The 16,786-nt window shown below is 37.3% G+C and overlaps 1 protein-coding gene across 3 annotated transcripts in view; it reads left to right on the plus strand.

Moving 5' to 3' along the window:
- The window catches only part of LOC127641187 (epidermal growth factor receptor substrate 15-like 1), a 42,390-nt gene extending 25,892 nt beyond the window's left edge, over positions 1-16,498 (plus strand). The window contains exons 20-26 of one of the 3 annotated variants that reach the window (XM_052123997.1): positions 463-599; positions 693-753; positions 2,033-2,115; positions 2,294-2,384; positions 6,693-6,851; positions 10,969-10,985; positions 11,824-16,498. In XM_052123997.1, the coding sequence (XP_051979957.1) occupies positions 463-599; positions 693-753; positions 2,033-2,115; positions 2,294-2,384; positions 6,693-6,851; positions 10,969-10,985; positions 11,824-11,970 (695 nt within the window). In that variant the 3' untranslated portion in view covers positions 11,971-16,498. Of the gene's footprint in view, positions 1-462; positions 600-692; positions 754-2,032; positions 2,116-2,293; positions 2,385-6,692; positions 6,899-10,968; positions 10,986-11,823 lie in introns of all 3 variants that reach the window. The other 2 variants (XM_052123996.1, XM_052123998.1) reach the window with 2 other exon arrangements.
- The last annotated feature ends 288 nt before the right edge of the window (positions 16,499-16,786 follow it).

Raw genomic sequence — 16,786 nt, forward strand, 5'->3', positions numbered from 1 at the left:
GTGGAAGTAGAGAAAGAGGTGTTTTTTGCAGCTTGGTTTCAATAAATGCTTTTATTGCATTGGGGATTAAGTTTTGAGGTCAGAAATGTACAGTATGTTTTAAAAGTTGAATGACCTCTTACATTATATGTCAAAATAGAAAGTAAAATTTCATTCCTCATGACAAAACCCCTTTAAGATAATAATTTTGTAGCCCTTTACGGTTTAATAATCACATACGACCATTTCGCGATTTTTATGTTATTCTGATTAATTGTGTAGCCCGAAAGATTAAATTAGTCTAATAATGCACTCTCTTTGAAATGTGGCCTAACAAATAGCACATTAAAATCATTGTTTTTTAATTTTATATATGCAGCAAAATTGCATGAATATTCAATAGATCGGCCAGCCCTACTTTGACATTGTCAACCTAATTGTTTTTTAGTTCCAACATTTACATTATGCTCCAAACTCTCTCAGATCCCTTTGGTGGAGACCCTTTCACGGAGACTGACCCATTTAGGACTTCTTCTGAAGATTTCTTTAAGAAGCCCTCCAAGCCAGACCCCTTCAGCAATGCTGATCCTTTTAGTAAAAGTGCCACTCTTCCCTCAAAGGTAGACTGAAAGCCACAATCTACAAACTAAAATTTCTGAAACAAGTTGGATTTCTCAATCATTCTCAACCATGTCCTGTCTTCTGTCTTGTAGAGTCATCAATTCTCAAGCAATGACCCTTTCAGCTCCACCAGCCCCAAACCGAAAGGCCAAGGTACTATTTGCATGTCTCTTGCTTTTTGCTGAATCATATCACCCCTACCACTCCCTTTCTTTGAAGATGATCCAGTATATTGAGTGCAACAGTTTAAAAAGAACCTGTAAAACTGACCGGTATCAGCTTTGAAGTCTGAAAATGCCTTGTTCCCTCTCAAACTACTTTAAGCGACTTGCTTAAGGGGAGTTACACAACTGAAGCTAGGTGAAACTTTCACACCTCATGCCCAGTTTCGAGACTGTAGTTTTTTTTCCGAAGACCATTCAGAGTGTTCTGAGAGAAGATGTGTGAAGAAGCTGTCGAAAGAGTTCCCATACAAGACATCCGCTCTCTCGTGGGGCCTCTGGCAGTCTGAAGGACTTGACATTCCTCTGCTGTTTCACTAAACGGTTAATGCAGAGTCGGTTGAAGCATTGTTTGACATTGTTTGAGGCGATGCCAGGAAGTGCTTGATGTGCTTTTTTCTAACCTGTGGGTTGAAAGAAAGAAAAATTAATTGTAAGAAACAAAACTTGTGCTAATTTTAAAATGTTTTGGTTTGAATTCTTGAAATGGAGAAATGTACGCCCCTAATTGGTGATTGCTCCTGTCTAGGACTCCAAGGAACTTGTCTCAGAGCATGTACACTAACTGCTAGACCACGGTTCCATTAACTGCTTGGCCCCTCACCCTTTTCTCCCCAATTTAAAATGCCCAATTCCCAATGCGCTCTAAGTCCTCGTGGTGGCGTAGTGACCTCAATCCGGGTGGCGGATGACGAATCTCAGTTGCCTCCATGTCTGAGACCATCAGTACACGCATCATATCACTTGGCATATTGAGCACTACCGAGGAGACATAGCATGTGCGTAGGCTTCACACTATTCTCCGCGGCATCCATGCACAACTCACCACGCACCCCACCGAGAGCGAGAACCACATTATAGCAACCACAAGGAGGTTACCCCATATCTGAAAATGTCCCCACTCTACCCTCCCTAGCAACCGGACCAATTTCAACCTTCTCCAGGGGTGGTACTCATCATCTTTACTCGCTGAGCTACCCAGCCCCACCCCCCACCCTTTTTTATAACAAATTTGTCCTGTTTTTATGTTTCAGAATGTTCTTACAAATATAGTTCCATAATATAAATATTATAAATCTCATAATATGTCAAAACTGCACAAAAATGCACTCTCATTTGTCATCACATGCGGTTTAAAAGTACATTTGCACTATTATTCTGGTCTATATAATTGATGATACCAGCCTCATTGTTTTGTGTGCCGATTCCAGATTTCTTTGGTAATTTGGACCCTTTCGGAAGCAGTTCATTTGGCAGCAACAGCGGATTTGCCGACTTCAGCCAAATGTCAAAGGTAGTCAACACCTTTTCATCAGTCTCATTTTTGTCTTAATCATTGTGTGACTTTCTCACGCATCTGCAACATGACATTTGTAAGATGTGGTTTTGATTGATGCACCGCTCATAATTTGTGAAGTTTGTACCTTGCGCCATGGCACGCTACTTCTCCTTTCTACTGTGGTTAAATTCAGGGCTTTGTAGATGACCCCTTCAGCCGAAAACAAGATATGCCAGCTCTACCACCCAAGAAAAGCATACCACCTCGGCCTAAACCACCCAGCGGTAAGTATTTCACTTTCATCTACGATCTTAAAGATCACAAGCAAACAATGACAATTTTTTACAGCTTTATATACATTTATTACCATATAAGGTGTTTAACTTTACTTTTATGTTAAAGTCTCCCAATAAACAAATACTAAACTTCACAGTTGTTTTTCCAGGTCATCTGTGGCATTAATCAAAATAGTCAAAACTACAAGTATAAACAGCCAACATAAAAGTCCATGAGACCATTGTTTAGGTGGATCTTTTTCTTTGTTCTTGGCACTGATGTTTAAGAAGTAATATCTTCAAAGTACAGAAATAACAGATGTCTTTTAAAACTATAAGCTGTTATTAGTTGTTTATAAGTAGTGAAAGCATAACAGCTTTATTGAAGAAAGTTGTTGATCTCAGCTCACATGTTCACATAGTAAATACCTTCTAGTAAACACACAGAGCATGTGAGAACAAGGAACTACAGATTAAACAGAAATTGTGATTATTCACAGTGATATATCTTACATCCTGGTTCTTCCTCCAGTAGATGTCAACAGGAAATTGAGGTACAAGGTTGATAAGATGTGTAGTTAAGCTTGTTTTTTTTGTAACAAAAAAGACAATTTTCTCATGGAAAACTGGCCAAAATGTTTAATCTTGATCAACTATAAATTACGGTCATGACACACGTATCTACGCCTGAATGTGAGAGAACTTTGTGACTTGTAACGAACAAAACTTGCACTGTTTCCTCTCCGCAGTCATCAGTTTGAGGAAAAGGTGAATCTGTTCAGCTCACTTTCTTTGCACGTTTTTTTCATCCTAGAAAACAAGGGAGTGCTTTCCTAGTGTAACAGATGTTCAATGTTGGGTTATGGAGGTTAAAGAGGTATTTTTTTTTGTTGAGCTTTGGGTGGTATAGCTAACATGCTTCGATGATCTGCGGTTAGCCTGCACTACCAGCATCGTGCACTGATCTACACACCCCACCCCACTTCCTGTGTGTGTGTTTACACATACTAGTGGGTACAATGGCCTAGCTGCCACAACTTTTCACACTGAGTATTTCACGTTTCATGCTTCTACTGCTCTTCCAAAACACATCTATTGAACCCTGCTGCTTGGATAGTAAGTGGCATTAAAATATGTAATTGTAGCAACACATTACCTTTCAGGTAGTTTTTTTTTTTTCTTTATGTGCGTAATAGCAATAGTAAAAGGAACATGTTGAATTGAAATTAAAAGAAAGATTAAAATAATGCAATAGAAAAGTAATATACTTTTTCAAAGATCACCAGAATAAAAAACAAACAAAAGTTAGTTATTAGCTTATAGATTTGTTTATACATTGAAAATAATGTATCAAAGTATATCAAAATAATGCAGAAGACTGGTAATATACTTTTGTAAATTGCGTTTTGTGAGCTCTTCAGTGTAAAAACTGTCTGTTAGCTCATAGATTTGTTTTAGCATTAAAAAAAATGATGCTGTGTTTTATTGAAGAGCACGGCTTGTTTGACTTCTTTCCCTCAGCAGGGTGGAGTTCTTTATTGCGGTATAGTATTCCGTTTAGTGACAGAATGAAACTTATTGCTGGTCTGGTATAAAAAACAGCCCTATTGAAAATGCGGTTAACACCTTTAGAGGAACCAGCAATCAGTTCAATGTTCTCACGATTAAGAGAATGCCAGCCTCTGCAAATGGTGCAAGGGGAAAAAAAGAAGTATGCATATAAGCATTTTTTCTATCTGAAGATCCTTGCCAGTTATGTGTGTGTGCAATCATGTTTTAAAATTACGCAAATGTCTATAATAAGCAGATAGCTTATGCAAGGATTTATTTTCCTTTAAAACAAATGACAGCTTTTGAACTGTACTTAGTGCTCTTGTTGGGTGTGTGTGAGAAAGACACAGAGATGTCAGTGTTAGTTTGCATTAAGAGAAACAGTTACCGCATCCCACAATCTGGAACCACCAGTGGGTTGTTTGGTTGAGCTTGCGGAGGGATAAGAACAAATTACATCCACACTGATAAACAAACATTTAACTTGTTTTTTAAAGTTTTTTTTATTTACTTTGAGATTTTGATGAAATGCTGGTACCCTCTTCTTTATTTTACATGTGGCAAGGGCGGTGTGGCTAAGTTGTTAAAGATCTGGGTTGTAACCAAAAGGTTGCAAGTTCAAACCCCACAAAAGAACAATTGAATGAACTTTGACACAAAGCTATTGTGCACAATTGAGCAGTTGCTTTTGGTAAAGAAATCTGCTGAATCTTTCTTAAAACTTCTTAGGCCAAGGACAAAAAAGTATCATAAACATACATTACACTTTAATTTCACTTTAATTTAACTTAATACATTTTATTTTGGAAGGGACAATTACACTTTTAGCTGAGCTTTAGCTTCTTGACTTAAGCTTTGTTGAAGTTAACTTAATGTAGTAATTTTGTTGAAAATTTTTTTTTTGTCCACTTATTTAAAAAAAAATTGTGCTAAATGACTATTTATTAAATTATGTGGGATCTCACAAATTTTAGATTAGCATTTTTGGGAGGCACATACTTTTTATTTATAATATTTTTATTGATCATTAATAAGGAAAAAAGTACTCTGCTTTATTCTACTGTACTTAAACACTGTTTCCTAACATAGCACAGTGCAACAAGTTTCCAATGACAAGTTATTTTTCTATACAAACTGAACCCGAAAAGTCTGTCACAATCACAATTGCAGTCAATAATACATACGTAACTACATACTTACATATTTGGTGTTTAATTAACAGTTATATTATAGCCCTTTTCCACCAAAATTGCAAAATTCCACCAAAAGTTCTCGGGCCGAGCCTGTGCTCCGCTGGTTAATGGCTGGGGCAATCAGGAGTCTATCGTAAACCGGCTACTCTTTTCCACTGACCTGAGAGCTGAACGTTGATGGAACCGGTTACTGTCTACGTGGTAGTTTCACGTGACTACCTCAAACATAAACAAACATGGTGTGTCACAGTGTGTTTGTATACAGCTTTCACTCTTGTTTTTGAGGACATATTTAAACATATGTATTTATCAAATCCATCGTTATTACATTGCTCAACACGATTGCCAGAGACAACATCTATGCTTAAGACAACAAGTAATGTTGTTGCATTATATTGTATGAACTATGGCTTAACTTGCTAAGTTCTGTAAACTGTTACAGTGGAATCATTATTAACATCGGTATAGCAGATGGTTTTATTTGGATTTTTGCCATAGCATATGATTGATTGAGAATCCCACGATTTTGCTTAACTAATAGCATCGATCTTCCAAATTTAGTGAGTAGCTGGTCAAAAATCCCCTTACAGAACAAACGATGCACAAAATAAGATGATGACAGTGTAAAAGCTAACAAAGTTGGCAAATATAATAACTTACTGAGATCATCTGCAGAGGACACCAGCGAATCGGTGTTTATCACGAACGTTATTGGCTGAATTTAGTGCCCTGGTTAGTTAGCAGGCTGGTCGGTGTCTGAGTCCGAAATATTGTTGCTCAAAATTCAAAATCGTCAAAATTCATAATAATTCAGGCGTTGGAGCAATTCACATGATTTTTATTGGATGGATGGATGGATGGATGTTTGTCCTTTTATCAATGGGCTTACTTAACTGTTTTAGCCTACATTTGTGATAAACTCGCATCACACGAGTCAGTCTCCATCTCTGTGTAAAACTGCACCTGTCATAAATGCATGAACACATGCCAACATGATCTTATGTTCCAGTTATAAGTAAGTAAAAGTAAGTTTTGAATTGCAACATGTTTTTGTCATTTGATTTGATCATGTCTCTTACATTGTCAGTGAGCATCAGAATATCATTCTTACAGTATGGCTTAAACCAGGTATTATGCCCCACCGACCAAATGTCGAGTTGATTCCTCAAACTCCGGTATTCTCCCTCGCTATACCACATCTACAGAGGCAGAATATTTATATGAATAAACAAAGGCAGTTATTTTGCATTATAATAGATTTGTGAGTACACATGACATGTTTTGAATGGCACACGTACTCTCTGAACGAGAGTGAGGAGATTTGAGAGCTTTCATCCAGTTTTGAGTGAAAGCAAAGGAAATCTGCATGCGAGCACAGGGATACATGGCAAATTGTCCTATCTCTCGTCAATTGCAATCATGGTTGCTGCTGGTTAAGATAAAAATAAAGAATTACATGGAAGTGTGCTTTCCGCTTTATGAAATTGTACCTGGTTAAGACACTGTAATGGTTTGGAAAACTGTAATGCCCTTCCTTTGGCCCATAAAAACTTCTATTTCCCAACATTTTCAGGTAAAAGCACTCCAGTAAATGTTCCCGGATCTGCGGATTCAACCAAGACGAGCGATCCCTTCCAGCCCTTCAACGCTGACCCCGTCGACCCTTTTCAGAGTAAAAAGGGGGTGGGAGACCCATTTAGTGGCAAAGACCCGTTTGCTCCATCTGCCCCAAGTAAAGCCTCTAAAGACTCTTCATTGGGTTTTGCAGACTTCAGCTCTGTAAGTTGAGCATAGTGATACTCTTCTCTTGTCCGGTCCACATGTTTCTTTCCAAAAGGCGAAATAAAACCATAAAATAACCCCAAAAATTTTATTTAGTGATCACCAGTAAGGTTTTCCAGAGCAGACTGCACCATTAGTTTCTGTTTCGCTCAGTCTGTTGCCTTGTGCCAGCTACTCATTTATTTCCTCCATGTCTGCAGTCCATTTCTATGTGATTAACTCTCACCAACGCACAGAAATTCAGGATAATAAGCCCTAATCAACCAGACAGACATCATCTCTTTCTCTCAGTGACTCAAATGCAGTTGTTTGTGGTGCACATGGCTATGATGTCATCTTTTGTATTGCTCAACACTTGCTTGGGCTTGTGGGAAGAGGAGCGGTCGCACTTGGTGACTTCAAATGCCTTCAGCTAAGCTAATGTGGCTTCTCTCTTTTCTTTTGTGACTTGTGAGGTTTTATAGTTTTTAGCTTTTATACAAATTTATTTTTTTGAGGAATAACATTCAAGTTGCAATGATATGAATATATCATTACTCAAGGACATATGTTTACTCAAGGTTAACGCTTGGTTTAAATGTGCTTTTAAATCAAGATGAGATTGCAAATTTGTATAACAATGTAGTCTCTTGCAAAGGTCTTTGCAAAGCCACATTTAAAAAAAATCAATACTAATCTGCTATAATTTATACAATATTTAGATTTTTACTGTTAATTCTTTATGTGGTTAGCTGTATTCATAGTAGAACCGATGTGCACAATTACAGTATTTTCGCCTCATGTTCTGCTTTGTGGGACATCCAATTAGCTCCTGAGAGAAACTTTGTTGTCATCATAAAAATGTGTTCATTTTTACAAAGTGTCAGATTTTATAATAGAATAGATGTGCCGATGTCAGTATTTTGGCCTCATTATCTTGCAGTGTGGATCATCTGATTGGCTCCTAAGAGAAACCAAAATTTTGGGAACATCTTGAAAGTTAGTTAGTTTGTTCGAACAAAGCATCAGTGTTTATAGGATGGATTATTGTTGCTTCATGATTCTTCTGCATAGATCATCTGGTTGCCTCCTAAGAGAAAGCTTAATTTCGGAAGAGTCCCGAAAGTTTTTTTGTTAGTTCAAACAAAGCGTCAGGGTCATTATTTTTGGGAGCGTCACGAAAGTTTGTTCGTGCGAACAAAATATACGTGTTTATAGTATAATGGTATTTTCACCTCATGATCCTTCAGCATAGATCATCTGATTGTGTAAGAGAAACCTAAATTTTGGAACTGTCCCCTAAGTTTGTTTGTTTGAAAAAAGCATAAATGTTTATAATATAATCAGTATTTTCGTATGATCCTTCAGCATAGATTGTCTGATTGTATCCTTAGAAAAAACAACAGGGGCCCTAGGTAGCTCAGCGAGTAAAGTCGCTGACTACCACCCCTGGAGTTCACGAGTTTGAATCCCAGGGTGTGCTGAGTGACTCCAGCCAGGTCTCCTGAGCAACAAAATTTGCCCAGTTGCTAGGGTGGGTAGAGTCACATGGGGTAGCCTCCTCGTGGTCGCTATAATGTGGTTCTTGCTCTTGGTGGGGTTTGTGGTGAGTTGTGCGTGGATGCTGCATGAAGCCTCCACATGCACTATGTCTCTTCGGTAACGCTCTCAACAAGCCACGTGATAAGATGCACAGATTGACGGTCTCAGAGGCAGAGGCAACTCAGATTCATCCATTCACAACTTACCACGTGCCCCACCGAGAGCAAGAACCACCTTAACCACATTATAGTAACCATGAGGAAGGTAACTCACATGAGTCTACCCACCCAAGCAACCGGGCCAATTGGTTGCTTTGGAAGCCTGACTGGAGTCACTCAGGACTTCCTGGATTCGAACGCTTTGCTTGCTGAGCTACCCAGGCCACGGCGTCAGTGTTTATAGGATAATCAGTATTTCTGCCTCATTATCCTTGAGCATAGATAATCTGATTGGCTCCTAAGAGAAACCTAAATTTCGTAAACATCCTGAAAGTTTGTTCGTTCCTTCGCTCGAACAAAATGTGAGTGTTTATAGTATATTCAGTATATTCGCCCCATGATCCTTTAGAACAGATTATCTAATTGGCTCCTAAGAGAAAATTTGATTTTAGAAGCGTCCCAAAAGTTTGTTTGTTGTTTGTTCAAATAAAGCGCCAGAGTTTGTATTATAATCAGTATTTTTGCCTTATGATCTGTTAGCATAGATCATTTGATTGATTTAAAAGAAAAAATTACATTTCAGGAGTGTCCTGAAAGTTAGTTTGATCCAAGCTTCAGTTTTTATAGTGTAATCAGTATTTTCACCTGATGTATTTTCACCATGATTCTTCAGCATAGATCGTCTGATTGGCTCCTAAAAGACACCTAGATTTTGTGAGCATCCCAAACATTCTTTCTTCATCACAGCTGTGGCTGTCAACAATATCAAACAACTCAGCACTTTTTAAAGTACTCTTTCAAAACCCACGTTCTCACCGTTCTCTATCAGTCATCAGTTCATTTCAAGAAGTGTGGGCAGCATGTTTTGACACATCTGCCACACGGTCACACTTCCACATGCAGTTAGTGAAACAAGCATTATCAGCGTTCATCTCAACCTTATCTAAACCAGTGTATTTTCTGCTCACTTAAATCTTCAAAGCCTTGTGTTTATCCATTCTAAAGCAAGATTGCATGGGAGATTTAGTTGTTTTACAAAAAGAACATCACTGTATTCAGATGCAGAGGAATACACCAGAATGAGGTTGATTAGGGCCAGTCAATTACATGAGAAGTGTCAGTATCACTACTCTCAGTCTCTCAGGCTGTCGTTTTCTCAGCATGGGTTCAGAGTGTGCACCAGTGTTGCCATACTGCAAATACGCTTGGTTTCTAGAACCATCTTGTTTGATGTAGCATCAACATCATCCACCCTGCCTTCAATCCATAGTATTGCTGTGCATGACTTGGGTGCAATGGACCTGCTAAACCATCTCTGATTTATCACAAAAAAGTTCTAGAAGAATTTCAATGATTGCATTGTTTACATTAGATTTTTATGTTTGAGCAAAGCTACCATGACTTTGTAGGTGTTTTTTTTTTTTTTTTTATTACTTCAGGGAAATTCGACAACAATAAGTTTACAAGATTTATTATTTCCAAATAATATGTAGTACATTTTGGGGGGTAAAAATGTGTGGTCGACCCATACGGGTTTATCAATGACCAATGCTAATACCAATATCTAGAGAGCAGGATGGCTGATATAAATGCAATCAGATTTTATACAATATTTACTTGAATTTGCATTATTTTGAAAAGGAAGAAAAAGTGAAAAAAAGAGTGTTTACTATCTACTAGTGTTTGCAAATGAATTGGTAGATTTTGGAACTGACACAAGGTTAGTTAAATTCTGTTAATCGACCAAGGGAACACGGTTATCAGCAGATGCCGATAATCAAAAATGGCCAAATATCGGCCGATTGATCGGCCTGGAGATATATCGATCTATCACTACTAAAAATGGAAGAATGCTTTAGATAAAACCAATGATTGTCCAACATTTTTTATCTAAAACAAATTATAATATAATTTGAAAAGCTAGAGTTGTTGAATAAGTTACATGTAAAAATGGAAACTAATGACCAAAAAATTAATCAGAATTTTTTTTTCATACATTGATTTGTGAACATCCTCCATGGTGGTTTAGCAATGTTTTCATTCACCTGCAGTCAACTTGGTGTGCATGTTACATTGCATATATTAGGGGCTATGTATCATTGTACACAATTTATAGCTATCAGTGAAAAAGCTTGTAATGTCTTTTCCTCCTGTCATTATCTTTCTGCACGAGATCAATGCATGTTTTCACATTTTCCTGTCCATGACATCATTTGCTATTAACGACCAATTAAAAAGGTCCATCATGAGTAATAAGTGGTAGTGGTCTGTTGGTGTCCAATCAGCTTCTGTGTACGTGTGTATGTCTGTGTGTGGTTGGTGGTTGGTTCTGTGGTGGTTTGGTGTAAATCTTTTTTGTGTTTTTTGTAATCCATTCCTCTTTTGCAGGAACTGAGCGAATTAAGGTAAGATCTGACTGAAAATGTGTCTGATGTTCTTATTTCCGTAAGAAAATATTTGTATAATTCTGCTTTTGCGATCCAAAAATAAGGTCACAGAATATTGTTATAAGAGTATGTTGAAAATCATCCATGCATGCTTGAGTTTGTCATTTCTACATGGGCAATGTCGAACTGTTTCACGCAAATTATTGAACGATAATCATTATGTATGGCTGGGAAGAATTTTGAATCTTTCTTTATCAGATATAGATTACAAGTTCAGTTTCCTTCCTTTATCATACTCAAACATGTAATTATCTTTGAATTCATTATCTGAAGGTGTGAAAAGTGTGTAATTTCGGCAACTGGCAACACCAAACAGAATGGCAAAAATAATGACGGTTTTCAAAGTTTCTGACACTCCCTCCACCTTAGTTTCACCCAAACTAACCCCATTGGTTGAGCCATTGTTATTATGTCCTGCTCGGTCGGGCTGTTCAAACAGATTGCATTTCCGTTCGGTGCCACTAGATGCTCAGAAATTACACACTTCAATTGTATTTTTTTATATATCTTCAGAATTGAAACATGACAGCTTTGTTATTATATTTGTTATAAAATTACATTTGTGTAGCTGTGTATTTGTTTGTTCTATCTACGTCGTTTATGATTATTTAGTACATTTAAATTCTTTTAACTATATATTTAAGCAATACATAGTGTGCACTATTTTTACATCGTTTTTGCAAATACAGATGTACTATCAATTCAGACCACAACTACAATAACATGCGATTCACACCACTATGCAATCTGAGATTGATGGGTCTTAACATGGCCTGTTCCTGTTTTTCCGGCTCAGTTTGGCAATGAAGCCCAGCAGATGGAGTGGGCGAAACGGGAAAGTGAGAGAGCGGAACGGGAGCGGCTGAAGAGACTCCGACAACAAGAGCAGGAAGACCTGGAGCTGGCCATCGCTCTCAGCAAGGCAGAGATGTCTAACGCCTGACCCCTCCGCCCAACACCCTTCAGATCCACCCCTCTATACACTACAGCGACGAGAGTGTGTGTGGCTGCATCCGAAAGCTTATGGGCCACTTACACCAAACACGTTTTTGTGTCCGTATGCAGCATTTTAAATAATTTTTCTCTTTAAACGTGCAAGTCGGATGTCTTTCAACATTGTGCCGTATCTCGCACAGGAGCGCCACGTTTAGGCGCTGTATCATGTTTAAAAGAACTTCAGCTATTAAGAGCATGTCTTGAGACACCTGAGTTTTTTTCTATTCGTTGAGCTGATTCTAGCTTTTTTTCCCCTGCAAAACAAGTTTTTTCTGAGAAGCAGTTGCCTTGCTGTCTCAGAAAACCTTTCAAGTCGCCATAATGTCATGTCTAATCATCTAAAACAAATTTAAGTGAACATTAGACATAACCAAGCAAAATATTTAGTAACTACAATGCTTATTTCTTAGTCTTAATTAAAATTTTAAAATAGACATTTATAAACTAATTCACTAAATTTTTTCCTAACCACACGTACACACACACACACAATTTTGGGATATTGAAGGCAGCAAAGGACACATCTAAGCTGCTTTCAAAAACGTACTGGATAAAGGCATGTTAGTGGACAGCATGTTACACAGATATCAGATTCTGACATGTTTTGATGCCTTCCAATCTCCTACGTGTATACTGTCTGCGGTGGCAGCATTTTTTAGCTTTCGGACGCAGCCATCGCGCGTGTGTGTTTGACAAAGATAAAGTAAATGTGAGTGGTTAGAGTTCTTTTGTTTATTAATGTTGAATCTGCTAATTCACTCTACATGCACTGCATTAACCTCTCAGATGGAGTAAATTGTTTATTTAAAGTGTATGTATGTGTGTGAATGTGCATCAACAGAGCCATGGACATTTGAAGACCGTTATTGGTCTCCACAAGTCATTATCTCCGCTGTGTCTCCCAAACTCACACTAAATGTTGGACTAAAAGGGACTAAGAAACCAGAATATAGATGTGGATGAGTTTTAAACAGGTAGGGTCAACCTCGAAACTTAAATTACCACAGTCCCTATTTTCTCTGAGCCCGTGTGCAAGGCACTTAATTCCAAGTTTTGAATTGGTCGATTTGGTTACAGAGCATGTGCTAAATGATAAATTACTGGCTCCAGCTCTAGTCAGTATGGTACACACTGGAATTAGAGCAGCACCTTGCAGACTAAACGTCTGTATAAACCTCTTGAGCGTAAAGCTGAATGAGTGATGCTCTGTTATCTGTAAGTGTCAGTTAAAGGAGAGCCGTTTGATTCAGACTGGAAAAAAGTGAAAAAAAGTCTATCCTAAGTCAGAGGAGAACATTAACATAAAGTAACTGCACTGATGTTTTTTATTTTATTTTTACCCCAGTATTAGAAGATACCTAGCTAGATTAAGAAGTTTGAGGCCACAATGAGCACGTTTACTTACAACGCAATACTCTGATAACTATCAATAATCGGCTATCAAAAATCATTCATTAAAGCGAGAACTGAAGAAACCTGCGTTTACATGAGATTTGAAACCATTCAATCATTCCCTGTTTTTGATGTCAAAACATAAACACACATTGGATAAGCCGGTAAAGGTGTTCACTTGAAACACGATATCAGGGGAATGGGCAAAAATTTATGTACGGCAATTGTTTTTGCTTAAACAATTTATGATCTTACCTCAGTAAAGGTACGCCGTTTAAGGCGTTTACATGATGACGCACATTGTTTGTTTACTAAGCATAATAAGTGGATGAATGTGTGTCAAGGCGATCAATGTTGCATAAATAACAACAGCTAATGCCTAGATGTTTGCTATTAAGACTCTTCGCTACTTAGATTTGCAGTTTCGTTGTTTGGATTCTGTATTTATAGCAATTTTAAATTGTTGATAGGGTAATCCATGGGCCTAAAAGCACGCCAGTTTTCGCTTTTGCAAAAAGTTAAATTTGCGAACTTTTTCCCAATTTCTGTGCTGTTTTTTATCATTTTCGAGTGTTAAATAGAGTTAAGACATTTATCGGTAGCTGAAAGCGCAATCAAATTGGCAAAATATTTAATAAATAAACACGCAAGTGATTGGGATTTTGCGCAAGTTTGCAAATGACGGTAAATCAGATTTTGTGGAAATCGACGGAATTTTAAGTGCCGTTCCAACACAGTAACTGGGTTTTGAAATAGATTTTTACTTACTGGGTTTCCATCCAACAATTTTTATACAAATGTAAAATTTTGCTTAAGAAAACCTGAATGGAAAAGCAGGTGCATAAACTCTCAAAAATGTATGTGCTAGGCAGAGGGCATATTTAGGTGATGGAATTAGCTTATGATGTGCTTTAACATTTGTGCACGAAAGTTTTGACTTGGCACACAATTCTTCAAACAAAGCCATTCACATTCGGAAGTGTTTAACCCACAGTTGGTCATTAAAGTGGGTCCTCACAATCTGCCTGAACAGTTTTTAGCACGGGCCCTCTTTGGTATACGGAGGCTGCTCTTACAAAACATCTAAACTTGCCGCAAATTTGCAGCTTGTTATTTTCACATGCAAATGTTCTTTTGATTCGCAGCAAATGTCTGCCAGAAGATTGCAGCTCTTCGCCAGTAGTGGTGTACCTCAGGCAAACCTTTGGCAACAATGGACGATTTGCAGAACTCTCGTTTTTTGTAAGGGTGGCGGCAAAGCAGCCATATCAGCCCTCATTATATGAGATATTACACACTCATTCTTCGGTGTTTAATAAATAATTTGTACAAGCGTACAGCCACTCAAGTTTAATGCACGTGATGTAGTGGATGAAAAAGCACAATGATTTGTATTTTCTTTAGTCAAGTTTTTCTTAAATGTGCCTAAAAAAATGCTAAACATCTGGATGGAAACCCAGCTACTGATGTTTTGTTTTGCTGATGGCATATCCCTAACCTTTAGTCAGTATTGAATTAAAATCTTGTTTTTATCGACTTTAACGTATTTGTGATGGTACTGCCTGGCATGTTTTTTTTATGAATTATCGTAATACTTTTAACTTTTGAAATACATCTGCTGTTCTTCAACGGTAGACACTCTCTAACTGGTACTATTAACTTTTTTTCTTTTCATTCATTCATACAATCTCAGTTGAACAGCTATTTCTTCTTTACTTTGAGTATGATGTGTGTCGATCATTTCTCTGCAGGCAAGTTCATTGTAATTTTAGCCTGTGTAATGATTGATGCCAGGTGTCCAAGAATTTGGACAGAAATGTTGCGTAATGTTAATCGGAACAACTGTGACATCCATGTATACTGCTAATTTTCAACTATACCAACCTTTTCTGGTTTTCTTGTCTTGTTTTTGGTTTGTTCCTCTTTTCTTTTCTTTTTTTACATCCAATCAACTTGTGTTGTTTTGACCTCAAATAGCTGCTTAACACTCCTCCTTCATGTTTGTGTCACTAAACAGTGTTACTCTATCTTATTTAAAGTATTTTAAGTGTACACCGTCTAGCTCACACTGGAACTCTAGTGCTGTAGTTTTTCACGTGAATAATCCCTACCTGAACTTGATTACTGTAGTACACTAATCTAAAATCAGCTTTGTCATTTGAGCATCGTAACAAACTGTAACTACGTCTTTCAGACTGGAATCAAAAGGGAGAAGAAAGAAATATGGGTTTGGAACGACATAATGGTCCTAGATAAGGATGAAGTCAATTCCTGGCCTATAATTGATCTTTAATGCTGTAATGTAGGCCAGAAGTGGGCTGTATTCATGTTTAGGGCCATTGGTTTTGGCTTTTCTGACTTTTACTGTTATAAAAGTGAACAGAACAAGTGGAACTCTACTGCAAACCTTGTGTTCTGATCCATCTTTCAAACATTGTGTTGTAGCACCTTTTATGCTGGATTTGTCCTGTATACCTCCTTTGTGCAATAGTTTGTATATTTTATTTGTTGTAATACCTGTAAATTAATTTCACATTTTCATATCCTGTTTTGTTATTCATGTTTTTTCTTAAATTATTTTTTATGTTGGTGTCATACTTAAGGGCGTATGTCCTGTAACACTCGAGCTGAATGCATTCCTTTTTGGCCTGCCTTTAACCCTCTCCTATGTAGATAAGACAGATATTAACCTCATTAAGAAATGCATAAAAAAGTATACAGAAACCATGTATATTATGTGCTATATTTGTTAGATGAAACTGGAGTAAATGCACACGTGTAACTCGAAACATTTTAAGGATTTCAGACTGCATTGATAGTGACTAGTGATGCTTGGATTCCTTTGGAAATGTTAATACTCAGTATGTTGTCCCTTGATTTCACAGAATAAAGAAAAGATAACATTTCAGATACATTCATACGTCACCCTTGTATTCACTTCAGATGTATTTAAGAAACTTGAAGACAGAAAAATGTAGAATTGAGAAGGATGTAATACAGTGAAAGGCAATTGGAAACTCAAAAACGTATGAATGTCATTGCATTAAATAACAAAATATCAAACCAAGTGGCATTTATTTTAAAGAAAGCACAAGATGTTTTTACACAATAACACAATAAAGAAAATTCAAAATTCAAGGAATAGTCTCAGTTTGATACAGGGATAATTCACCTCAAAATGTCGAAAAGGGAGAAAATGTTGGGGGAAAAATTGTGCTCAGTGATGTCATACAATGGCAGTTCATGGTGACCACCTCTTCAAGCTTCAAAAGAATGCAAAATATAATTCAGAAGTCTAATAAATTATTCCACGAAACTCGTGATTGTTATGAAAGCATACGATAAGGTTTGGTGCACAAACCGAAATCTAA

This window comes from Xyrauchen texanus, chromosome 50, assembly GCF_025860055.1.
Source record: "Xyrauchen texanus isolate HMW12.3.18 chromosome 50, RBS_HiC_50CHRs, whole genome shotgun sequence".
Taxonomy (NCBI): Eukaryota; Metazoa; Chordata; class Actinopteri; order Cypriniformes; family Catostomidae; genus Xyrauchen; species Xyrauchen texanus.